A 27,844-nucleotide genomic window follows, 5' to 3' on the forward strand; every position below is an offset into this window, starting at 1 on the left:
ATCAACCATCCTTGAACCATTGAATTGATTTTTAAAGTATTCTTCCTTGAAAAGTATCAGACAAGACCGGCGGATTTTTTAATTAAACAGTAAGCAAGAGTTTTGTCCCTTACAACAAATTTTAAAAATAAGACCCTGTTACACAAGTGTCAAGTGTTTTCATTTTTTATATATTTTGTAAACTCCAAACCAAATATCGAAATTCGGTGAATCCTATGCCATGGAGATTTGATTATGATTAAAAAAACCGTAAATTTGTTATTGGGCACTTGAGATCTTCCTTCACCAGTAAAACTGGAACGACGCCATATGACTGTGTCGGTGCGATGTAAATCCACATCAAATCAAATGCATAGCCGTTCGAATCGATGAGAAAGAAGTACAAGAAATCTATTAAATACTAAATAAATATTAATAGTTTCAAAATTGTATTTTGAGATTTATCTAATTTGTTTGTATCATATGATTAGATTGGTTTTTGTTATCTTATAGTAACACAGATGAATCAAAACACTTTTGCATATATCTTTATCATTAGTGCTTTTATTTCACATCATTTTTAATAAAAAATAAGGAAAATAAAGACAAAATATTTGAGAATGTTTTATTCATTGTTTTTATATTTATGTAACAATTACATTATAAAAATGAAAGTTTTTGTGCAAAATGTCACTAGACTTTACACAGGCTTATATGGGAAAGTCTTATAAACCCTTTCTTCAAAACTACAAAACTACGATATTTCATATTTAGCATGAACATCTACCAATACTTTTCAAATTATTGCCTTAGGGTGAAATGACCTATCGTTTGGAAATACCTAATTTCTTAAAGATTCAAAATCAGTTTTTAACACACCGGAACCGAAGGATCAGGGTGAGCTACATTGTATAAGTATCAAAGGGGAATACTCTGGCGTCCATCGTAGTGCGTCAACATTAATCTTCTTGTCTGAAACTACTGGATAGATATACTTCAAATTTGGTCTATAGCATCCTTGTGACAGTCAGACTTGCTCATATCTTTTTAATTTGCCCATTGTAGGGGTCAACAGAGCTAAAACTAGAAAATCATTTTAACTAATTGATGGATGATCACCAAACTTTTCTGTAGCATTCTTAGGTAGTCTTTTATAAAATTTGATCATATTAATTTGATTGGCGTCTTTTAGGGGCTGCTTAAGCTTAAAATCGTAAACTTTTAAACATCTTCTTTTGAACTAAATGATGGATGATCACAATTGATGAAAAATGCACTTTGACAATTTATGATAGTTTTCATTTTTATCATGAACAAAAATATCGGTGTCGGGAAAGTAATATCTAGAGGGGCAAGTTGAGCTGGACTTACCTTAAGACAAGTTCAATTAAAAGAATATTTCTAGCACAAAAAAAACAGAAACTGTAATTTCTGTTGAGCAATTCGGGGCCACCATTGCCTTTTTGCTTTGATATCTTAAAGGTCTAAGAAGGTGGTTATGTATTTAGTATAAAGCTATGAAACTGTATAAAGTTTGTCCAAAATGATGACCTCCAGGTCAAAATTGGCCCTACCCTATTATGTCATTTCTTTACTATTTTTTACATATATTTGTGTCTCTACACCTAACTTGTTTGAATTATGTCCCTTGGTTCAAAATGATCCCACCCTTTCACTAATGTTGATATTGATAAGCCTTTTATAAAAGCTTTTACTCTAAGTTTGCTAGACCTTATCATTTAATATTTGGTATATTAAGCATTTGTTTCTATTAATTTTATTTCATTGTTCTTTAGACCTGGTCATTACTAAGATATAAATAAAATGTCGTCTGGTGTTACCATAGAATCTCTAAACTGTATCTCCTAAGCCACTGTATTCAAATTGAACAAACTGTACATTTAGGTGGTCCTACTGATGTATAAGTAGCTATAGGGATTTAAAAATGAAAAATAAGAAAAAGCAGTCAAGAGCTTAAATATTTCTTTGTACCATCACAGTGTGGTCATCTATAAAAGGGATATAAAACATGCCCCTTGGGTAAAAAAGCCCCACCTTAAGGGTCACTTACTGTACAAAGGCTTAAATAGGAAAATAATTTATGTCTTCTTTTTTGAAAGTGCAATGCCCAGAGCGGAGATATTTGGCATGTAGCATTGCCAAGTAGACCTCTACAGGAGTGATATTAATCATGACCATGGTGTCAAAATTGGCCTCGCCTCAGAGGTAACTTCTTTAATAGACTTGTATAGTAAAACAATGGACAATGCCTTGGGCTTTGATATTAGAAATGTAGTATCACCTTATGGTCTTGACAAAGTTGACCTCACTATAGAGACCACTTTGTTTCAATATACTTATACAGTAAAAATGTCTTAAAAATCTCCATCTTTGAAAGTACAATGCCAAGAATTAGCATGTAGCATCACCTTATGGTCCGCTACAAAAGTTTTTTTTTGGGTGTCATTTAATTGACATGCACTCACAGGGTAAAACGTCTTTAAAATCTTCTTTAAAAGTGCAATGCCAAGAGTTAAGATATTTCAGTACGAGCGAATAGTGCAGGCCATAGCCAGCTATTAGTTTCGAACTTTCAGACAAAAGAAAAACAACAAAAAAGTAGGTAAACTCTCAGTCATACAAACAAATAAGTTATTATCGTCAGTAGTCGCAAAATATACAATGTATGAAGAAGCTATTGTGTCAAAAATCAATGAACACAATGTTATGGAAAATTCTGCATGAGTGTTAACTTTTGTTGTCTCAGCAGGTCAATAATCTCTCCTGCCATTATTATAAATTCGTTCACCGCATATTACAGGTTCTTCTTTTTGTATTTAAAGCAGCACGCCTCAAAATTCATGTTAATTTTCATGACAATTTTGGAAATGTATTTAAAAATAAAATATTGTGAGTGACCAAATAAAACAATTTACATATTAGAATCGGCACTTACAATACAAGAAAGTGGCCATGATATGCAAAAACAGTTAGTAACGCAGTAGAAATATGGTGATAGTATACTGCAAAATCAGTCTGAAACCGCACAAAACATGTAAAATATACATGTAATTTGATTTCGAATATTTTACATTCTTTAAATTTTTGAACATTTTTCTTAATGAAAAGTTTTTGCTCATCTGGAGGCGTGCAGCTTTAATAGATAAAGTACAAGTTATGTCTGTACAGTATTATATATATTCTAAGCATATGGACAAATAGACATAGATCATTTAACAAAGTCGTCAATAATCTTATGGGAAAAATAAAGATTGTTATATCATGGTGTCTCAACTTTGTGTTTAAAGTTTTTTCGATTAAATATATAACTTGCACTCGTTTCTTTACGGAGATATCAGTAACGTCTTGACAGTTCAGGTATTGGAATCTATCCTCATAAATGTGATATATCGCGGTATTTATAATGGTCTAGTCTTCGTTATCGTGATTTGTTTACAGTTTATTTTGCCACATGGCTGACACATAATTAAAAGTATGTGCTTGAATTCTATATACCAATGGTTAAACACATCAAACAATGTGTAAGCCATGTGTTATGATACTTCTGTTTTGTAACACCGCAATAACTTTATCGCTGCTGCTGTTGCGGATGGTATCTGTAAGGGACAATGTTCTACACTTTGTAATTCAACTGCAAACAATCATTTTCACTGATCACAGATATTATAGAAGACAAATACATGTAGGCCACGTGAATTGAAGCTGATTTAGTATACCACAAGGCTTGCAACGTGTGGACACAAACTATGAACATCTGTCGTGATTGATATGTATATCAAATTCCAGTACCAACAATGATTTCAAAAGAACAATAGAAACACAATCATAATTTCAGGTAGAAATCACGTGATGTTTTGGATGCAACTAAATAATTTTTAAGCAAATTATTTGAACATAATTACATGACCACTCTCTCAACTTGTATGAAAATAATCTGATGGTCTGAAATAGAGTTGTTCACAATTTGACATGACAAATACGGCTAAATATCTGCATACACGGTATGCTATAAATAAATGAAAAGAATTATAATCTACCTTTTCTCTTAAATAGTAAAAATATTAAAATGTGTTTATTTTTTGGGTTGGGTTTTACATCACACCAACTCAATACAGGCCACATTGTGGCTTTCCAGCTTTACTGCTTGAGGAAGAACCCAGGTGCTCCTCCGTGCATTATTTTAGGCATGGACGGACACCTGCGTAGAACCAGTGACGTTCTATATGCTAACTGGATAGCTTCCTCACATGAAAGAGCGGGATTAGAACCTGCAGTGGTGAAGGGGCAAGTGGTTTGATGTCAATGACCTTTAGCTACTCAGCCACGGACACCAATATCAGAAATTATTTGAATGATTGGGCAATAAATAACATCAGAAGTTTATCAATATGCAAAAATGTTTTTAAACTTTTAAGCTTTTTGTTTAGTTTTAAGCGTAACATCTCAATTTACACTGCAGTATAGTGCACAAATAGAAATGTACAATTTCTAAGCTTTTAATTGTTTACAAATGTTTAGAATGAGACTATACATAGTATAATGTTGAAATAATTACAATTTCCAAAACCATTTTGTTAATTTACGAATTGTTTGGAATTTAAAATGGAAGGTCTTATTGTACAAAGCAAAACATATGAATTGTGTAAATCTGTGTATATACCCGTACTTGCAAATATAATGTATAATTTAATGATTTATATGTAAAGCAATTTGTAGAATTTATTTGTCGTGCAATAGAATTATTCTTTGTTGTATATTACAATCTCGAAGTGAATGAAACAACGCCTGTTACATACTGTTATCAAGTTTGATATTGCATTGTTCATGTTGACTCCAGGTGAGATAGACTTCAATGGTTGACAAAAGCTGACATAATCTGTAGATATTGAATAAATGGAATAATCTTTTGCATTCAAGAACGCAAATTTATTGCTTTAGCTTTTGTTTTCCAGATATCATGATTTCCGGGCATTGCAAAATAAATCCATTATTCCATACGCTACATTTCTACTTTAAGCTCAGCACAAAGTGATCAAGGTTGAGCTTTTGAAATCATTCTGCGTCCGTCGTACATCGTAAATGGTGTCAAACTTTTTCTTTAAGCAACATCTCCTATACCAAAAGGCCAATATCGTTATATTTGAGTAAAAATGTGTCTGGCATAAATTGCTTTAATAATTCTTCAAAGAAGTTCATTCCATGCTAAATTCTGGTTGCCGAGGCAACCTATAGAAAAACATAAACATCTTCTTCTTAAAAGCCCCAAAGAGCTTGAGCTTAGATATTTGGTATGAAACATCTTCTCATGGGTGTTAACAAAGTTTGTTCGAATAAAAGCCCTTGGGTCAAAATTGACCCCGCCCACATTGTTTGGTTAAAACATTGTTCAAATGATAGTTCAAAATTTGCCCAGCCTAGGAGGAACATAGATTTTCTTTATATGTACACAGTAAAAGTTCTTCTCTAAAACTAAAAAACTAAAGCTTAATTAGTTGTGTTTAACTGACACATATTCTAGTAGTCTAAGTTTGTTCAAATTATAGTATATATATTTATAGTACATATATAGTATAATAGAAGGGGATTTATTTATTTATTTACAATGCGATGCGACGCTCGACAATGCAAGCGACGCTCGATATTGCCAAACGAAATATCGCGATGTCGAGAGTCGCTTCGCGTTGTCGAGCGTCGTATCGCATTGTCGCTATATCACTTCGCATTGTTGTGCGTCGACCCTTAAACGACGGACGACATAATAAATGGCACGATAAGGGCACCGTATCATAGTGATCGCTAATTTTATATATGTATATACTATAAAGTCAAAACAAAATCTTTTATTGTACGATAGTGGCTTTAGCATAGATATTTGGTATGAATTACTGTCTGGTGGACCACTACAAAAATGTTCAAGTATAGCCCTTGGGCCAAAATTGGTCCCGCCCCGGGGGAACATAGAATTTTCTTATATGTATAGTAAAAACTTGTCAATCATACAGGATATTGGATGAGTGTAAGTTTAATACAGACTTTCATTGAACGAGTTGAATAAAATTATATTATGAATTTCCTCTGGCGAGCATAATATTATTTTATCCAACGAGTTCAATAAATTAAGTAATGGTATTGGTATCAAATACCAAAACAACAGGGTCATTTAAAGTGAAAAGAACCATTTTTCATTGTGCGCGCCTATAGTCAACGAAAACACTCAGCGCGTCTTAACGCTATGTTTATAAAATGAAAATGACGTCAAAATTGGTCGTGCAATTCCAATTTTTACGGAGTCGCAAATATTATTATTATTATTATATTCAGTGAAGGGTAATCTGTTAATATATATATGGACACTATCACTATAACAAAGTTAACCTCGGACAAGGCATTTTGCAATCTCTGTAGCAATGCATAGTGCAAATTTTGGATTTGTTTCGTATATAATATGATTCAGTGGTATATGATAGAAAATAAGAGTAACTGAACATCGGCGGCAAGAATCAGATAAAGTACATAAAGCAATTATCAGATAACACACGAATGGTGTGATAAATGTACACTTCAATACGAATCTGTCAATTGTCTTTATTTTGTTTTATGGCAACATACGGTGATATTTCTCATAATGAAAGATGTCATTATTGTTCAGTTTTACAATATCAGAAAATAGATCGGACACTTTTGAAAAGCTTCAATACAGCCTTGAACACGCAATTCATCGCAAAACATTCCCAGGTGCAGCCCTCACAAAAAAAACAAAAAAACGTTGTGTCGAATGATCACGCAATGTATAGAAATCTTAAATGTTTTTAATATTATTATTATTTTGTTCGTATGCATTTACTATATTTGCTTCATAATTGCTCAATGAAATTTCCCCCCTTCTCTTAATTACCCCCATCCCTACCTCCCAAAATTGAAATTCTGTATTTCATAATGCTTTTATTTAATATATGTAGTAGCCGTAATAACATAATTATAAATGTCAAAAGTGGAATATTTGCTGACTATAAAGACTTTGCAACGTAAGTTTTCTACATTATTGCTTTAACTTTATAGCTTATTTTAAAAGAAACAGGTAACCATTTTGATAAGATAAACGTTCTTAAGTGAGAATAGGAATCTTAGAGCCAACTATTAAAATATTTACTGATTATCCCGTGTGTAATAATTGCTCCAACACCAGGCACAAACTGTTTTGTTTTTTCATTGAGACTCACATTATTTGTGTAATCGTGGAAACATTGTCTTTGAAAATAAAGGTACTACCATAATAACATGAATCGTACGAAATCAAACGACACTACCTGAAACTGACAACCGTTGACCAAAATGTTTTAAAGGGCTGGATACAAAATCACCCCTGCACAATACTGTATTTATGAAATGTATTTATGAGTGCTTAAAATGTCGCTCAAAATAACAACGTGGGTTCTGATGATAACGTGAAAACATCGCCAGCAGCCCTTGTTAATCTAAATCAGTTTTCATTGTTTTATTTATCAAAAAGTAAATCACCGACTGGTAGATGATTATGACAATAGAAATAGAAATTTTCCTACGCAGCAGTTGTTCTCGGACTATATAGTGAGGGCGACGGGACGACGGTGTTACTTCAATAATTTGTTGTCATAAGGGGCTGCTAACTAAAGGTAAGAGTCTTTTCTTTCATTATTTGATTTGATTATTATTAACATTGATCATGCAAATGAAAGTTAATGTTTATGTTAGGTAACTTATTTATATGCAGGCGTTTGTCATGTAGTTACTTGGTACTTCGAAAAAATACTCTAGAGTTAATTTCAATATACGAAATTTGTTCATTTGAAGGCTAATTCGGATGTTTTAATCTTTTCTAGTACTCACTTAAATTCAAATTATTTTGAAACATTCAGTTGTTAATCACAGAGTTAATGTTTCACATGCACTGAGTTTATTTATTTTTCAACATGGTAACATTTGTTCATTAAATAATATCTGTGAGTAGTACTGAAATTTCTGACGCTGTAAAACTAATTTCATTAACTGTTCAACAAATATATCGTATATCTTCTTTAACATAAGGCATTTGTTTGCGAGACGTTTAAAATTATAATTTATTCTGAAATAACACTGGTATTTGTAATTCTTGCATATGGATAAATAAGATAAATAACAAACATTACAATTACGAATTATCACAGAATTCCATATTCAAAAGAGTTTTATTAATGTTACTAAATGATAAAAGAAGACATTTTCTATAAAGGAATGATACTTTTATTTTGTGAACTAGAATGAAGAAAAGTAATGATATCTAATTTAATTAAATACATTTTGGTTTAAGAGAATTGAAAACGAGTTTTCTTGTCTGAATGTTTGTTTGAAACAGCAAAGACATTTTGAATTCTATATTCGTATGTACGTATCAATGTTGTGGCTATACTAATCTGACAAAGTCGGGAAACAATTAATGATGCTAAGTCGTAAGAATGAGCTTGCAAAAGTAATGGATTTTTTAAGTTATGACCGTGTATATCCAGTTACACCCAAATGTGAAAATAACGCACGATTCGTGCACAACTTAACGCAGAATTGTGAAATAAACGGCGGATACCAGGCAGCATTTCCAGCGCGGTAAGTTAACTGGTTCTAAATTTAACGAAACTGAAAAAAGGAATTATGGCTGCAAAGGCATGATACTTTATCCCTCATCAAGATTATTTCCACGAAATTGCTTACTTTTCAAGATCATTCGTGAAAATGATGACTTGACCGTTTTTAAGTGTGATATTGGCTTTTTGTCGACTCTTATTATTTTCACATTGCAGCGTGACTGGATTTACACGTTGTTGATGGAGTTTAATAAAACGTTTGTATTGGTTTTCTGCCCAACTTAGTAGGCTCTATAGGCACCGTGATATAAACTGTGCAACATAAATGACAATATAAAGTGGAGGAAGAAAAGATGTGAATATAGTATATAAAATAATTAAAGTATTTACATGTATATGCTTCCATTGTCTACTTTACTTTTACAGAAACATCAGTCTATTAAAGTCACAAACAAATTAAAGATGCAAGTCTTGCATGCGTTTATTTGCATGGTGCTGTTGCTAGGCAACACCTTCGCCGCATGCCCACATACACAGACTGGTCTGAAAAAATGGTCAGATGCTGCCACCTGGGGAACAGCCGGGAAAGTAAGTTCTAAATTTGTTTGTATCTTTGGCTTGCTTTGTTGACGCCAATTTTAACAAACTTTTGTTATATCCCGGCGGCAGATCCACCAAACCGGCTTTCTTGGATTAAGACGACATAAGATGATATACCTGTAACATGTGAAGTGTCTCAGCCACAATAAGTCCTTTACATTTTGCCGTCTTTTTTTCCAACTTTCTTCACATTTTGGATCCAATATCACTTTTTATATGGACCGAATTTCCTAGATTTGTCTTTTCAATTTAATTTTGAATATATTAATGTATTTTCTTTTTAATATTTTCTCGTTTTAAGTGCCCACGTTAATCCATTACAGACACTATTTAGCAAGAGGCGTTAAATGCAATGCATTTTCACCAGTAAACTTCAATTAAAATGAATACGATTTCAAAAGGTATGCCGTATGGTGAAAAGATTGATACGATATTTAAAACACTTTGAAATACATGTCCTTTTATTTTTCTTCTGTACAAATTAACGTTTTTCAAAAAATCATTCCTTTTATTTTCAGCCGACGGAAGGACAAAATGTCGTCATAAATGATAAGATTTTAATGGATGAAAGTCCGCCATCTTTGTACAACGTCACAATAAATGCCGGTGCATTGCTGACATTTAATCCTGACGTCACCATAGATTTCCGTGCCGGGAACATATTTGTAGATGGAACATTTGAAATCGGAAGTAGCGATTGTCCATATAACGGCTCACTTACCATCACACTTACAGGTATCGTACATTTTTCTGTCTTTTACTAAGAATATAAATGTCCTTAAATTTATCACAATTATTTGATACTATATAGAAAAGTGTTGAATACGGATGGCATCACGTATATGATGAGTTTTTACTTATATATACATGAATGACAAAATACTTTATTACATACTTCTGTATGAAATATTGTGAAATATTGATAAAATAAAATGCATATTTTATCATCTTTATTTTCACTGTAAAAGTGAAGCATATTTTCCGCATTTTTACATTTTTACTGGTGTACCGGATTACTTTCTTTTAAATTCAGTCAATAATAATACATGTATCTAAGGGGAGGTTATTCAAACTGTAATGTCTAAAAAGAGAAAAATGTATACTAAACAGAAAATTCAAAAGAAATATTGAATAAACACAAGATTTATCTGCATATTGTGGTATGAAAATTATCATATTTCACTCGTGGCTACCATCACACATAAAATATTTATTTACATGCAACTCGATTAAAATAAATTCTGTATTTCTGGGAAAACTTGAACATCCTCTATTTATACCAGTAAAGTTGAACATTTGTCTTATATAATATGAACAGTTTTAAAATATTGACTGCGATCTAAACTTATTACACTTGGTAGGAACTCGACAAGAACATGAAGGAGAAGCAGAGCCGAAGGGAATCATAGTGAATTCAGGAGCTACCTTTAACATTTATGGCGAGCCTCGGTTGGCTTGGACCAAGCTGACTAAGCATATTCGACCCCCAACAACAAGGGCAGATGGCATTTTATTCGAACATAAGGTAATTAAGGAGAGTGAGAGAAAGTTTGGTCAGCGGATCTTGAATTTCTGAGTTTAATATATATATTTTGTTTATTGAAGTTTACCCACTGATCATCGTTTTCTTACCTAGTTGAAAAACTGGTTAGAACCAGTTATAGTTTTATAAAACTTATTTTCATATTTTATGTAACTGGACGTCCCACTTCTGGGGTAAAGCTTTTAAACTCAATTATAGCTTTAAATTTATTGAATTAAACCAATAAGGTACAATATGCTGATTGACAGAAATTATATCTAGTAATCGAATAAAAACAAAATCTGTCAATGAGACAGCACACTCGATTTAGTAAATGCTTGACGCAGTTAAAACTAAAATAACAATTAATTGATAATTCCCGTGATTAATATTAAGATAAAACTAAAATGTCAACACTTTTAACATTTAATTACAGGCATGTAAATGAAACTCAGTCATAAAATGCCGACAGAGATTTCTATGATGTAATTGGGTGAATAGGACAGTTCCCTAATTGCCTGTATTGTCGAGCTCAAAAGAAAATAAGTTCAGATATCTGTAGACAGACGTATTCAAACGCTTTAAAGTCTTGGATTTCTTTTCATTTTCAGGAAGCATTATCAAATTTTAAAACATTAAAATAACTTTCTTTAAAAAGTTTAGTTATTAGAAGAGTTGTTGATCTATTGTAAATGTGAATATATATGATTATTTGTTTAGCTCGAACCAAGTTACCAGGTTGACGGAAACGGTGTGTTTGCCTATACATTTACGATTAACGGAACTGACGTCACGGTGAAGACATCTGGGCTTTATTTTATGAAAACCCAGGCTACTGAACTGGCTGCACAAATAAATGGTAAGTAAACCAATGAAAGTATTGCATTCACCATTTTCTCGTGCAGACTCTGTATATTCCATTTCCTATTTGTTTATCTGAATAAGAGCAACAAATTAAAATACTGTAATTCAATACACTGATGTTTTTTTTAAAACTTCCTCTTTTTAGCTGCTTCTGTCCATCGCTTGTTTATTTAGTTAAAACTACTTCTGATAAATTGCTCAAACATTGTCTTATAAACGTAAAGGTCTGTCAGTAATCAAATTTACAAGCTACGCGCTAATTTGCGCGGTAAATAGCAGCTGCTATTGATTTAAAAAATTTGAAACTAATTTTGGCAGGTATTATGCTTACTAATTATCACATCTTCTGGGCCTTTTCCGTCAAACTTCAGATAAGATAATAGCCGACAGGTTCCGATTGGGTTTACTTATTTTGGATTATGTTCGGTGTGATACAAATCTCGATACTACTAGTATATCAGATCTTATAACCTTATATGATATTTTATGTAAGTTATGTCTTCACAGCTGTCGCTGATGGCGAGGTTTTTATGCTGGCCTCTCAGGAAAAAGTGTCCTACAAGGATCCAAGCAAACAAGACACTTCGGCGTTTGAAGCTTTAGAGACATTAGCTGGAATGTCTGGAAATTGTCTCCTGCGAAGCGTTACACAAGATGGCGCCACCTACGCATTCATTATTAAGAAAGGTAAATGTAGGCATTAACTTATTTAATATTATTTGTCAATTAAATCAACATTGTGAATGCATACAGGCTATTATAAAATACTGTAATTACTAATTACTTTATTAAAGATATAAATGCCGATCTAGTAGCTTTACATGAAATTCAAATTTTTATGCTTCTTTTTGCAGATGACACTGTATTGTTTTCCTACTCTTTAACAGGATTGCAAACATTGCTTAATTAGTTACATTTTTTTGTCTAAAATGGAACATTACTGTAAATACGTCGAAAACTGTAGCTATGGTATGTAAACTTGGAAACAGACGTGAAAATATTGATGTTTATTACGATAATGCTCAACTTAATGTTGTCAATAAATTTTGTTATCTAGGTGTAATGTTATCAAGTAATGGAAAGTTTTATAATGCTCAAATAACTTTGTCTGGGCAAGCACTACGTGCCCTATTTACTCTTAACTGATTATTTGATGTTGTATCTCTAGCTGTCTCAGAAAAGTTGAAATTGTTTGATGCAATGATTTTGCCAATTTTAAACTATGGATGTGAACTATGGGGATTCCATAAAGCCCCTGATATTGAAAAAGTGTACATAAGATTTCTTAAACAGATATTGCATGTTAGACAGCAAACCACTAACATTACTGTATATGCTGAACTTGGTAAAGTACCATTAGATATAATTAGAAAAGAACGTATTCTTAAATATTGGTGTAAAATTGTGAATTCTCCAAATACAATGGTGCACAAAAGTTTTATAGATAGTAAGACAAACAATGTTAAGGATTCTTGGGCATTATTTGTAAAATCATTACTAGAAAACTTAGGTTTGGCATATTTATGGAGTTGTATTACCATTTCTCAATATCAATTGAATGCTGTGATCGAAAGATTGTATAGTCAATATTATCAAGATTTATACTCAATGATTGACACAATGCCAAAACTGAGTACCTATAAAATTATAAAAGATTGCATTGGATTTGAAAAATATTTGACGTGTGTCAAAACTGATGCTTATTGTATTGCATTGACTAGATGAAGATGTTCATCCCATAGACTTGCAATTGAAGAAGGTCGTTTCAGAAATGTTGTAAGAGAAGATAGAAAATGTATATATTGTAAAATGAATGCTATTGAAAATGAATATCATTTTGTTCTTGTGTGCCCGCATTATCGAGATATAAGAAATGCATGTCTCCCTAAATATTATTGCCACTGGCCAACGTCTCAGAAATTTAAAATTTTGTTAACTACACAACAGTCGAATGTTTTAAATAAGTTAGCAAAATTTATATATTTAGCAAATATAAAACGCACTGCGTTTACTGATTAGATTTATATTAGTTCAAATGTAATACTGTATTACTTTTTTTGCATGTAAAGCACATAATTTTGTTTGTGTGGCCTGATAACATTTCATTTTTGTCCGTACCGATCTTGTATTATACTGGTTTATAATTATACGACCCAGTAATCGGAATATTTTATCGGACAATGAAGTAGTCACTTGCAAATAAATTTATGTGCTATCGAATCGAAATGTATAAATATGAGTGTTTCCATATACATATATGTTATAATTGACATTTATCATCATTCTTTGTATATAACATACTCTTCTCATGATATCTGTTGCCGCCTAATATATTCATTTAGGAAAAAACAGTATATAATGTTTATATGCCTAATAAAATATTGAAATTGAAATTGACTAACTACATGTAGATTTTTTGGTATTTAGGAACACCAAGCAGTCTCCAGGAAGTAACCAACCCACTTGGTACTACATCATCAGTTAAGTATAAAGACAGTGACGATCTGTTTTTCACTGCTGAGTCTATAGGGGACACAGCCATCTTTAGACAGACAGTAAATTTCCAAGTTGCCAGTATAAATGCGATTTACCCAAAGGTTGACTTACTGGATGACTGTACAACATGGCGTGATGGTTTGTACAATCTATTTAAAATTACCTCCTAAATAATGCTACGCTTTAAACATAAGAAGGTCTGAACTGAAGTCAGATTAAAATTTGCACACAGTGTTACTATATATCTTGAATTTAAACCGTGTACAGTGGTAGAAATGTTATTACTTTTCAAATTAAAACTGTTCATGGAAAGAAGTTTGTTGTGATTTTTTAATTGTGTATGTCCTTAGCTTAATATGGGTCCATCCGCCATTTTTGCACCGAGAGTACGGTCATGTCACCAATCATGCCCTTATTTTTAAGTTTTACAGTCCATTCATATATTTAAGGAATGTAAGACGCACGAGATTAGGAATTAAATTAAATGTTTACAAATGATGAAAATGTACTGCATATATAGAGATCTATTTATAGAAATAATAAGAAATAATATCAATTGAAAAAAATACTAGTGCACTGTCCAGTTTACACAGAACCATTATCAATGAAGAATATTCATTATTGTGGAAAACAAGGGAAGACTGTTGAAAATGACTCTTGTTTTTTCATGTGACTTTGATAGGTGACAAGATAGCATTTGCATCCACGGATTATGACCCTGAACAATCAGAGGAGAGGACCATTGTACATTGTCGAGATTGTACCGTCAATCAAATCAGAATCAATGGTAATTACTAACCCTTTCATAATATAAACCCACTCTAGGCTCGTGAAAATTTGGTATGTTATGCAACATTCCGTATCATATAAAGATAAGAATGACCTATAATAATAAATCTGTTTCAGTTCGCTGCTCAAAGAACATAACTTAGAAACTTAGCCCAAACTTTACGATCCATAACAAAAATGGAAAGATGCTTCGTTAAATTGTATTTGCATATGAGATTAATAGGATAAGTTTAAAATTGCGATGAAAATAAAAGTAAGGTTCTATTAATACATATGTAAGAAAATATCACCTTGATTGAATGAGCGATTTATTTAAATGGAAAAAAAAAGAAACAACTACAATATATAAACATCTGCCATTGTTATTTTATTTGTTTGAAAATACATTGTATATATTACCCAAATAGACTTGACAATATAAAGACATTTATCTCATCATTATTATTGTAATAACAAGAATCTTAATCTTTCTAAACTGTTTTTTTTTGTTGTTGTTTTTGTTTAAAGAGCCTCTGAAATTTTGGCATTATGGTCAGATCTATAAAAATCTGGACATGAGAGGAGAAGTTGCATTGTTGAGCCGTAAAATTGTGATACGCGGAGAGGTGCAGTCCACATGCCCGACATATAACGGAAACTGTGCCAAAGAGGCTGTCCGAAACATGGATACGTTTGGAGGTCACATCCTGGTGATGACTATTTAACTTGTTTCTTATAAGTATCCCAATCATAGAACATTTCATATTATTAAACTAATATATCCATTGCCTCCCTTGAACAACAAAACCCGCGATATTTTGTATGCTGATTTAAATAAAACTTCACATTTTGCACTTTGTATTTGGATGTCTACAGCTGCAGCTGAGTTATTTCCCTTTCTTAGTTTGTATGTTAAATGCTGTGTGACCCTTTATTTCATTTAAATGCTGCCAAACAGTGGTGTGTATACATGCTGTCTCATTTAAAACTGTATTTAAAAAAATGTGAAGTTTCCCATTATCTTTTTACTCTCAGTGATTTTAAGCAAATAAAAATATGATTTCTTGCTTTTCAGTTATTGAAAGGATTTATATCGGCTAAGATCGAGAACATCGAACTGTATAATATGGGACAACAAATGAATCTAGGACGTTACCCAATACATTTCCACTTGTGTCTGGGGGATGCAAGGGGCTCATATGTTAAAGGCTGCAGTATCCACAACACGTTCGCTAGATGTGTTACAATACATGCCACGCACGAAATCTTGGTATTGTCTCAATAATTGTTTTCTCATACAGTCAAACCTGTAAATAAAGGCCACATAAAGGATAGACAAAATATGGCCTTTCGTCACAGGGTGATTGTTATTCAGTTGTGGTCTTTAACACAGGTTTTACAGTAATTAGAATATTCTAGGCTTATAATTAAATTTATGTCATGAAAATCACATTTGTAGAATACAACGAATGTTTTTCTCGTAGAAGATACATAAAGAAGAAATGTGTGTTGTACGGTACTAGTTATTATTTTCTGTCTGGATATACCGGTTAATACATTGCATACACATAAGCATAGTTTCGTCCGAGGCATACATTTCTCAACCATATTAAACTTCTCGCTCTCGTTTTTCTTTCATAGCAATTCCTTCACATATACACGTATATTAATCTATTTTACCATGACGTATTTTTTTCTTAGTGTTGTTATATATCCTAGGTACAAGACAACGTATGTTATGATCACCTGGGACATGGATTCTTCTTGGAGGATGGTGCCGAATTCAACAATACATTCGACGGTAATCTTGTGTTCAATACCAGGAAGGGAACTGGTGATCTTGAACCTAGCGATGTGTAAGTAGCATTCATGAGACACTAGAAGTACAAATCTGGTTTTAACTAAGAAGCTTCTGGGAAAAAAGATTGTATTATGACACAGCAGACAAAATGAAATTTAAAAATCTGGATGGTTTAAATTTTCTCGTTCATTAATGGAACGAAATTCATATGTATGATTTAGTCAATCAAAACTTTAAACATAGGACTTCGGGTCTTGATGTCCCCTGATGTCCCACCTTATCAGTTTGTAAGTTCAACAGGATGAATACCGTTCTTAAAAAATTCTAATTATTTCTTTATAAAAATGGCAATAACTTAATATGAAAGGAATGCGAATTACGAATGTCATCACAAAAATATGATTAAACATGTTATGAAATTTATTATTTTTTTATATACATGTATATATTTTAGAGAACCCGCCGGCATGTGGATAACGAATCCTCACACGTACATTCGGAACAACGTAGCGGCTGGAGGAGAAGGTTTCGGTATCTGGGTGCTGTTCCCGCTCGAACCCTTACCACCATCAAGACAGTACAACCTAATGTCACCTTATGAAGCCAGAAAAACGAATCTACTCGAGTATACCAACAACGTGGCTCACTCTAACATCGGGGTATGTTTGAATCCATAACACTTCATTTTAAACTAAGAAAATAATGAGAAAATGATAAATTGAATGATTGATAAAATGATTGATAATATCATTTATTAAATGATTGAGAAAATACTTGAGAAAATGACTGTGAGAAAAAACTCAGGAAATGAATAATAGAATGGCTGATAGTGTTATTTACAAAATGATTGAGAATATAACAAAGAAATGATTGAGAAAATGATTGATAACATGATTTGAAAAAATGATTGACTTAATGATTGAAGAAAAACTTAATCAAATAATTGAGAAAAGGATTGAGAAAATAATTAAGAAAATGATTGATAAAATGATTAACATAATGAAGCAATGCTTAATTAAATGATGGAGGACATGATTGTTAAAATAGAAATACTCCAATTTCGAGCTTGGTATACATGCATAAGTTGTCAAATGTAGGTGACTATATAGAATGATGCTGTCATTTTTTTTAAATATTCACATTAATTTTTCCACATTTTTCAGATGGGCATGAAACTCGGTGGAAGAATTGAGGAAGATCGCACCACATATTGTTGTAATAACTGGCAACCATTGGAAAATCCAAAAGATAATGGTTCCAAGCCAATCGATGTATACTTTGAACGTATTTCAGGTATGTCTGATTTGAAATATAACATATGTTTAATGCCGAACATTTATTTGATGTCTTTTTAACATGCCGTTTATTCCGGTATTATTAGGTTATATTATTAGTTTTAAAGATTTTTGACAGGCTATATGGTTTATATAACCTGTCAAAATCTTTATAACAAATTTATAATATTGTAATTAATTAATAACTTTACTTATAACTACTTTTATAAATCGACTGCGTTCATGTGAATAGATTTTATAATACTGCACGTTTGTAACGTCGCTTTTCATTGGATAGTCGTGACGTTTATGTAGTTTTATATACACGGCTGTTGTCGATTCATAAAGAAATCTTACTTTTTTCTCTAAAAATGATGTTTGCTGTATTATAAATTCGTTATAAAGATTGTTGATATGTTATATGGCCGTATATAAACGTATATTTACAAACAGTCGTTTATATACGGCCATATAACCTGTCAACAATCTTAATAACGAATAATATACACGTTACGACTATCCAATAAAAAAACGAAGCACAGTGCAGTATTATAATATTACAGATACTGTAAATAATAGTTATGAATATTAAATGATAAAGAATATCATTTTTTCGTGACAGGATACAAGAATAGTAAATTTAACCTTTGGTTTGAGGGCAGTTTACTCCAAGTGTCGAAAATTTCGTAAGTACAATCTCAAGTCGGAGGAAATGTAACATTTAACAAACTTTGTTTGCATGTAGCCAGTTAAGGTCAGCATCAGATATCAATGAATTGGGTAAAAATATCTTTAAGACTTTGAAATTTGTAAGATTTACTTGTATTGATTTGAAGTTAAAAGTGAGTTTCGTTAATAAAACTTGATAACAAAATATTGCGGAGGTAAATCTATCTACCGTCAATGCCCTCCTAACACCGTTTAATGCAGCTCAACTGTCAACGTGAAAATGTTGTTTTTTCCATCATAAATATATTACAACATCTGATAAAATCATAAAGTAGTAATTTCATTCCGTGCAAAAAGGTCTCCAGTGTGTGACCTGAACAACGAGCGGAACTAAATAAATCGGAATTTGAAGAAGGAATAAGAGGTGATGAAGCCTGATACAGTATCTGGTCCAACTGTATACAACTGCTGGATAACATAGCTTTGTGTTGGTGACATAGGACTATCATCATCTAAACTATCAGTTATATATAATAAAAGAGAGTAAACGTAAAAGGTTTTTGATGATAAATGTTCTTTATACAGCCTGATACTTACTTACGTATTGTTTAATAGTTTAATGTGTACCAACATACAGCTAATGGTTTATTTAATTGTTTTCAGGACAGCTGACAGTATTAGCGGTGTTATAATCTCAAAGTAAGTCTATGTTTGTTTTCCTGAACGTGATAGATTAATCTAATTTAACATATGATTTGTACAGTTATTTTTTTATGCCATACCATGTTATTTTACATCAGCATACTTTAATTGTTTTCAAGGTGTCTTTCGAAAGTCATAAGTTTTCAGTCAATTAATCAACTTCTAAGACATGTCTATACATAATTGCTTTTATTAAAAGAACAAGGATACAAACGGAAAACGTTACAGAAATGCACGTGAGTAGTTTGTAACTTGAGATTTTATACTTAATTGAAGAACAACATAATTGTCAGATGCTATAATGCATATTTTCCTGTGTTTCTATTTAGCGAAAAGATGACAGCATTTGCGGGAAGACTTCATCATTCCGTAATTATAGGAGAAAGCGACAATTACGGTGTTCCCGGAGTAAACTTCACTAGAAGCTTCCCATTACATGGAAAAATGTAAGCATTGATCAGAGATGAAAAAATTAATACACGTTAAGAAAAAAAAAATAACAAGAGAACTATTTTTTTTTAGAATCTTATTACAATCAAAACATCAGTCGATGTATATATCATTAAGATTATAATGTATTTGACTTCATTATATGTGTGGCACAGTGTAAAGTTTGATATTAAAACTACTTCTATTAAAACCGATTTGCAACATACATGCATTTGACCCTACCACCATTGACTACCATCGAATAATTGATGACTTTAAATGATAGAGTTTTGTAACAACGACTCCCATTTATTATTTGCATTAACATAAATTATACGTCATTAGAATCAGGTTGAGAATTTTTCAAGGACATTTGTTTTGGAAATTATGCCCCTTTGTTACTCTTAGTTCTGGCGGCGCTTTCACAAGTGTCATTTCGTTAAGACACGAGAACTTGCAGCATGAGCTGAATCTTTCCGGAATAATGAATAAATAACTATTTCAGCTATGATCCACATTCTGGACTGGCAATGTGGAGAGGACCATGTAGATATGATAACCTCTACTTTGACGGCTACCCGCCAAATAAACATTATGATATTGCAGCTATAATGAAGAAGAGAGTGGAACGCTACTATTTCTCGGTGACAAATAATTTCAAAGACATACAATTTGCCTTTGATGACGAGGTAATTTTAGTCAAGTTGCAAATACATTTTGTTAATAATTGAACATTTATCGTAATTTAAGACACTTAATAAAACAATTAGAATAGTAAATCATATGCTACTCATAGCCGATGAATTTCTTTGAGTTTCTTACAATGTTATCCAAAATTGTATGATTTTTCTTGTATTTTTAAAATAATTGCTGCTGTTAGGACAGCAGTAAACCATTTTATCCCTACGTGCTGTTAGAATTAATAAATGTATGCATTTTCTACATTTTAAAGAAATTTGAAATATGTATTGTATTTAAAATCATTTGTAGAACGAGCTTTACGCTCATTGATTTGACCAAATGAAAAATTAAAAGCATACGAAATTAATCAAGTATCAATTTACACCACAGCCTAATGGTGCCGCTTACGCCATGTCCGGAAACAAGACGGATATAGGCTGGGAGAAACAGAAAGATGGAGAACTAGTAATGGGTTTTACATGGTATAAGAAAACGGGCAATGTAACGGAAAAATGGTATATAGTTAAGCCAGACGTTTTGTCCCGAACTGCAGACGATTGCAAATTGAGACCAAATTGGAGATTGGCGTTTTGCAAGACCAAATATGGAAATGTAAGATTGTAGTTACAATTTTCGGAATTTATGGTTGCTTAACCTTGTGTCAGAATGGTAGTGAAATTTTTTTTATTATTAGACAGATGTTTTTAACATTTACATCTGCAGCGTTCACGTCAGAAATGAAAACTTTTAATGTCGTCTGCTTTTTCTCAATTTGAATTATTATGCCACCATCTCAAGATGATCTCTTTAGATTTTATTTTGTTTGAATTTTACTTCAAGTTCCGAGTAAACGGAAATTTCTTCAATCTGGGATCACGTGGTATTTACGTCCTCGACAAATACCCTGTCGGACAACAGGAGTATATTCTGGAGAAGGCAGGGGGGCCTCAAATTGTAATTGATGGGACTCGGTCTTACACATTCCATACAGTAGGAGAAGTTCCGAATTGGATGAAAATGACAGCAGAAGGACTTGAAGTGTAAGAATTTTGTCCGTCATAATTACAAAACATAAAATAGTACGCTAGAATCTTTGTTTCTGTTAAACTGATTATAAAAATTACCACATAATAGGACTTTCATTTTTCTATAAAGGTTCGTGGATGGTTTTTTTCAAGAGTTGCTTTTAGTATATCAAGCTACAAACAAACAAACAAAAGTCAATGAAAGAAGACGATACTGATATTATTGTAAATAAATTACTTCAGGGGAGACAAAGTAAGAATAGGTTTTTGTGTACCTAAAGGAGCAACATGGACATTAAGCTCCTCGTACCCTCTGAAATTAAAAAAAATGGCCGATTTCATAGAAGTAGATTCACTCGCTGAACTTGACAAAGACGAGCCTGGCAGGAACGGAAAGAAGTATTACTTCGACAATGCCACTAGGTATATTCGTTTTATTATGATATTTTACAATTTGGCTTCATTTCACGAACGGTTCAGAATACATGCCTCATATCATGTGCAGCATTTAATTATTTCACATAAAGAAGCTATCCAGCAGGTACTTTTTCCTTCTTTTGCATACAATCGCTTTTGAGTAGGTTAACTATGTATCTTGTCGGCAAGCTGTATGATGAAGGTTGCCAAAATGTAAACGTTTACAGAGCCCGTGCGACTTGAAATTTACCCAGGCATCTTTGTTTCCGTATTTCGATAGAAAAATCATTTTATAGAGTTCGGGTGCCACGCTAAGACAAAGGCATGATCACCTGTTGTTATCCAACTTATCACAAATTGCTTGATATGAGGTCTTTTATACCAGGGTATCTGTCGTCATAGCTTTACACAATTTTATCATGCTCACCTCAATGGCTCAAATTAACCCGATCAGCTACAATGCTCAAAGCTTATAAATCTGACATATTACTTGATCTTGTGCTTCTCAACAAAAGTTATATAAAGTATTGTCCCATGGTCACATATGATCTATGGCACTTATGGTCATTTAATTGCTTTTGTGGAGATGGGAACCTATTAACTTCGAGTTGTTATTGAACAAAATGTTCGTTGACTGTGAAGACATCAATGAAGAAAGAAATAACTTACATACCACATAAGTAAAAAAGTATTATTGTCACTAAAATCTACAAACACCTTAACTTATTACAGTAATTTTAATGTAATTTTCCCGCTCCTAAATAAAACCGGCATTTAATTTCTTTATTAATAGAAATATAATTTAAAAAAATGAAATTTTATCAACACGCAATGTATGTACATATTTATTTTGCACAAACCAGCATGGTTTACTACAAATTCTATGGTGCTACAAACCGATCAGAGAATGATAACCAGGTATGTGGTGGTGGTATATGCCCGATGATACAGCTCACATTGGCTGGTAATCTTTCTGCAAACAATGGCGATTGTAGGTCTACCCTTTACAGCGCAGAGCAGATGGCCCTTGTCCCGGTAAGTTGAGCTAGTTCATAAAGGAAACAACAAAATAAGCAAATTAATTATGTCGCTTGCACAAGAAATTAACAGTGTATGTCAGATAAGGATTGTACATATTTACAGTCTCGGCTAGCCGATAAGATTGAGTAATTTGTTATCATAGTACCTAACATTCTGTCAAATGAGCAGCTGATGAATTTATATTAGTTAAAATATTCTCAGTCAATTACTTTGAACAAGTATCTTGTTTTGCTCATATGTATATGCACTTTAATTCAGTTTATTCATCCGTCGTATCAATGTCACACAAATTTATCAAGTAAGAAAATAAATGTTCAAAAGTTGTCTTTCCTTCAAAAGTCTTTATATAGTTAAAATAAATCATTGTAAAATCACAATTATTGTATAACTAACAACTATATTTTTATTTACCAAAAGCCTGAGTTACCATTACTGACTGAAACGTTTGTGGCAAATGCTGGACCAGAACCTCCTGCGGTTTGTAAACTTATCATTTTGTTTTATAATCAATTACTTAATGTGGTTATCAATTAATTTATTGTCTCAGCTGAAAAGCAGAATAACTAATCTTGATAATCTGGATAAAGTTATATCTGTCATATTGTCCAAACATTGTCCTTAATATTGTCTAAGCGTTCACCTTAACAGTGTCCAAACATTGTCGTTAACACTGTCCAAACAATGTCCTAAACTTTGTTCAAACATTGTCCCTTAACATTGCCTAAACGTTGTCCTTATCGTTGTCCTAACATTGTCCTTACCATTGTTCAAGCATTGTCTTTTAAACTGTCCAAACATTGTCCTTACCATTGTCCTAATACATTGTATTGTCCTTACCATTGTCCTAACATTGTCCTTACCATTGTCCAAACATTGTCCTTACCATTGTCCTAACGTTGTCCTTGCAATTGTCCAAACATTGTCCTTAACATTGTCTTAACATTGTCCTTCATGCATTGTTTAATTTCAGTTTGGTGCTGGGAAGGTTGAGTTTCTCGCGGAATTGCTACTATAAGTTAGGGGTTTAGGTGTTTTTGCGGGAATTATTCGAAGAATTTGATAATCATAAAGACAATGTAAGCAACGTGTATATTGTACGTCATTGTCGGGGAATCAACCTTAAAACAAATATGATACTCAGTAATATACATTATTTTTATCCATTTCAAAATCGTAACTGTTAACTTTGATTTGTATTTTACTACCTGTATGTACATTAATGTAAAATAATATCATTGGCTATTGTGCTGCATTGGATAATATGAATTTATGACAACCCACTGGTCTTGAAAATATTTACAGGATTTCGGTCACGGGTCTTCCCGACCTTTTACTAGTCGATCAGCAGTAAATGGTAAAAACGGCCAATGGTCTGAGTGGTCATCTTGTTCGGTAACTTGCGGAAGTATGTCTTTTTTACCATATTAATTTCAGTTTCAAAATAAATATATAGTAATGTTAGCAGAGATTATGATGAATTTTATTTTTCATTAATTCAAATGTTACAATTTTTTGATAAAATGATGTTTGTTTATAAGAGTTGTATACAGTTAAACATATCATGTCATTTTCTTAGATTGAATATGAATTTTAAAATATTTTTTTTTCCCACTTTTGTTTCGTTAATGCTTTCGTAAGGTTAATCTATGTCATGAAAATTATAACTGAAATAAATACATTACAGGTGGATATCAGTATAAAAAACGTGAATGCAACAACCCGATGCCGCAACATGGTGGAACCCCGTGCCCCACACCCCATTATAGAGAGCGCAACTGTAAATTAGATGCATGCACATGAGGTTATTTTTTTTCAAAATAATTATTTTTCATAAAATGAATATCAATGCTTAAATAATTATAACTCAAGAAACAAAAATAAAATCGCAAAATGATTGAATCCTCTTCATGGCATCAAGGTTTTTGCACGAACACATTGATAAATTTTGCGAAGGGTTTTCGTCAAAAATAAAGTTCGAGAAATTATGCGTACAGTAGAAAAGATATACATTCCATTACGTTGGTGGTCTAAGAACTAAATATGATTGTCCTTGGTCACCAGTATAAAACCGGACTAGTCTGTATACCGGTATCCGTTCAGGTCTAATCTACTGGTAGCTCATTTTTGTATTTTGATATTTAAAACCGTTAATCTTCGGATGGACTGTTAAAATTTCAAAGCTTGGCGAACCCAATACACGAATTCAGCCGGTTATGCTCAACAAGCATATGTTCTATTTATTTTTATCATTGAATTAATGTTATAGGTTACCTAGACACCGAAAGACAGTGTAAAATTCAAAAAGGTGGCCAACGTGATCTCTTTCAGTTTTTATTTTTCACTCAAAGCACTGTTGTTCAAATTGAGTCTGTCCGAGTGTTACTTGGTTGGTTTCCTGATATCAATATTGATAAAATATTCTACTAATCTGCTTCTAACCTGATATCTAATATACATATTCGTATGTTTATACCTTGTGTTTAACTTTCCCGACCTGAACTTAGGTCAATGCCCCCATTTTCTTTAGATTAAAGTACTTGCACATTTTGTTCTACGTATACAACATTGAATTTGAAATCGTGGCCCCATCGTTTACAATACAACAACTTTTTGTCGTAAAGTATTTTTAGTTTTAGACAGTGAGTATTATAAACTAAACTGGATTCAATCAACAGAGACATATTTACAAAGACTTGATACAATGTTTTATAAAATTGTCTTTCTTCTTTTTTTTTCAGAAGGAAGTCGTCCAACAAAAAATGGATATATGAGACCTAAGATTTTATGATATAAGTAACAACTGTAATAAACTTATACGAGTAGCATTCCATTTTGTGTTTTCTTTCCTTAACCCTATTTAGCTACCGAGTATTTATTTCAGACCCTGTTGTTATGAAAGCAATAGCCTTTTTTAATTGTGACATCCTCAAAACTAGCAAAAGGATGGCTTCTTAGGAGAAGAAAAAACAAGTACATTTTGCTGAGATACAAATGTTACTGCTGTAATAAACATTAATTAATCTTTTGATAAATATATAACATACTAAAATTAACGTGAAACGACTAAACTGTCATGGCATGGTAATTTACTGCTTTTAATAAAGACTATTCTAACTATGGTTGGTGAATTTCAAGCAGACATTTTAACAATGAGGAATTGAAGACAACTTATACTGAAACGCTTCACAACTGTTGTTTTCATGAAAGATTTATCCCGCTTGGAATGAGTTCTTCAATGAGCTAATTTTCATTTATTTTCAATTTCTTTTATACAACTGATTAGCTTGTACATTTAAACATTACTTATGCTTCATATCATATAAATTACAATTCGATTATCAATATCAGCTATTGGCTAAAACAAAAGAAAGTAGGTGTTATAAAATGCGAGTTAAATAAACGACGGAAATATGAAACCAATGGTGTATCTTGAGAGTTTCCCGACAAGTTCTGTGGATGCAACAAAACATGTACTTTCTTTATCAGACTTATTTAGCTCCTCCAAATAATTTTTTCTTGTTGTCCCTAATCTTATTCCTTTGTCTGCAAGAAGCAAAATGGAAATGAGAGTCGCCCTTTTTGTGTTCTAATTAGTACGCGAGACATGCCATGGTGTGTGTGCCTTCGCACAAATAGATCTAAATAAATACGGAATTTTTAAAAGTACTACTTATATACACTTAATAATAATTATTACATACAAGAAATTTCTTTACTATACTAGTCAACTTTTGCTAAGCACCATATGTTTGAGTGTGATTATTTTTTGGGATGATTTTATCAACGCCGTGCGAAAGGTTTTAAATGTTGATTTACTGTTTTATCAATTCAGTTGGACGAATTTAATCCTATAAATGAGTTTTACACCGATTTTGTGCTTGAGAAGAGGGTGACCCCCCTCTTTGAGGATTTGATTACAGAATTTGATATTTTTGTTCACAGTTCTAGACTTAATATCGTGTATGTGACACGTGACTATCAATGCCAGCTTGGCAGCACCTTCTCATACTCTCTATTAGGTGTTTGATCAACAGACGGTAGGATTTAGTTGTACAGCACTAATTAGAGATAAGATGTACAATTTTCAAAGCAATACAACACTTGCATTCAGACGGTAATTCTACACTGTAGGAATCAGCTGAGGTTTCCCTAAAAGAATCCCTTTACATTGATCCTTTACATACTTTACTCACTAAATACCTTTTTCGCCATGAGAAATGATTGAAACACCTCCATTTAAAAAAATAAATAATGTGAAGCCTGACCGAGACTCAAATCTGGGACCCTTGGAATACCGTACTGCGGCTCTACTGACTAAGCTATCCGGCCACTTACAAACTACCTCCCCTCCCCTAACTAGAGAACAGTTCACTACCGTGACATAATCATTTTCGGAATAATTTGGGATTCGAACATAACACAACTTTGGGTCTCCTGAAGAGTTTTTCAACATCATTTTTACCCCATCTTACTACTATGTTTACCTTTTAGCCCTAATTGTTCTGGAATTTCATTCATTACACCCATTATCAGGAGATAATTTGGTAATCTGTTACTTGTCATTGTGGGAGGTCTGTAGAAATCTGTACGACAAGATTTTCAAAATAGAACATGTCCTATCCCTTACATCTAGACTTAAGGTTTCCGAATTCAAGAAATAGTAGCCTTCACACATTAAGATTTGCCTGTACATCTTAGTTTTAATTGGTGTTGTACTTCAAAATCCTACCGTCTGTTGAGGCCTTAACGGGTATGGCTGCCTATTCATTTAACAACATGACTCCAAGCTTCTGGATGGTTCTGGGTTGTAGCTGACGAGCTGAAATTCTTACATGCTGCTCATTTCACATGTGTTCTATTGGAATTAAGTCAGATGAGCGAGCTGACCAGTCCATGGGCTCAATAGACTCCCTCTCTAGGTAGTCCTGGACCACCTTGACCCTATGGGGCGAGCATTGTCG

The 27,844-nt window shown here is 32.6% G+C and overlaps 1 protein-coding gene across 2 annotated transcripts in view; it reads left to right on the top strand.

Annotated features, from left to right (window-relative positions):
* LOC132755476 (protein DDB_G0287365-like) overlaps positions 1–25,708 on the top strand; it is a 46,325-nt gene extending 20,617 nt beyond the window's left edge. Inside the window, exons 1-25 of one of the 2 annotated variants that reach the window (XM_060746350.1) lie at positions 7,499–7,652; positions 9,021–9,182; positions 9,713–9,929; positions 10,556–10,719; positions 11,437–11,575; positions 12,088–12,267; positions 14,008–14,214; positions 14,759–14,863; positions 15,373–15,554; positions 15,920–16,114; positions 16,564–16,700; positions 17,100–17,304; positions 17,809–17,938; positions 18,542–18,605; positions 19,252–19,287; positions 19,620–19,736; positions 20,225–20,408; positions 20,791–21,012; positions 21,241–21,440; positions 21,669–21,848; positions 22,706–22,877; positions 23,301–23,360; positions 24,186–24,288; positions 24,568–24,684; positions 25,622–25,708. In XM_060746350.1, coding sequence (XP_060602333.1) covers positions 9,057–9,182; positions 9,713–9,929; positions 10,556–10,719; positions 11,437–11,575; positions 12,088–12,267; positions 14,008–14,214; positions 14,759–14,863; positions 15,373–15,554; positions 15,920–16,114; positions 16,564–16,700; positions 17,100–17,304; positions 17,809–17,938; positions 18,542–18,605; positions 19,252–19,287; positions 19,620–19,736; positions 20,225–20,408; positions 20,791–21,012; positions 21,241–21,440; positions 21,669–21,848; positions 22,706–22,877; positions 23,301–23,360; positions 24,186–24,288; positions 24,568–24,683 — 3,441 coding nt within the window. In that variant the 5' untranslated portion in view covers positions 7,499–7,652; positions 9,021–9,056 and the 3' untranslated portion in view covers position 24,684; positions 25,622–25,708. Of the gene's footprint in view, positions 1–7,498; positions 7,653–9,020; positions 9,183–9,712; positions 9,930–10,555; positions 10,720–11,436; positions 11,576–12,087; positions 12,268–14,007; positions 14,215–14,758; positions 14,864–15,372; positions 15,555–15,919; positions 16,115–16,563; positions 16,701–17,099; positions 17,305–17,808; positions 17,939–18,541; positions 18,606–19,251; positions 19,288–19,619; positions 19,737–20,224; positions 20,409–20,790; positions 21,013–21,240; positions 21,441–21,668; positions 21,849–22,705; positions 22,878–23,300; positions 23,361–24,185; positions 24,289–24,567; positions 24,685–25,621 lie in introns of those variants that run through there. The other variant, XM_060746351.1, reaches the window with a different exon arrangement.
* Positions 25,709–27,844: the final 2,136 nt, after the last annotated feature.

Source organism: Ruditapes philippinarum, unplaced genomic scaffold (genome assembly GCF_026571515.1).
Source record: "Ruditapes philippinarum isolate M1 unplaced genomic scaffold, ASM2657151v2 ctg219_1_1_1_1, whole genome shotgun sequence".
In the NCBI taxonomy this organism is placed as follows: domain Eukaryota; kingdom Metazoa; phylum Mollusca; class Bivalvia; order Venerida; family Veneridae; genus Ruditapes; species Ruditapes philippinarum.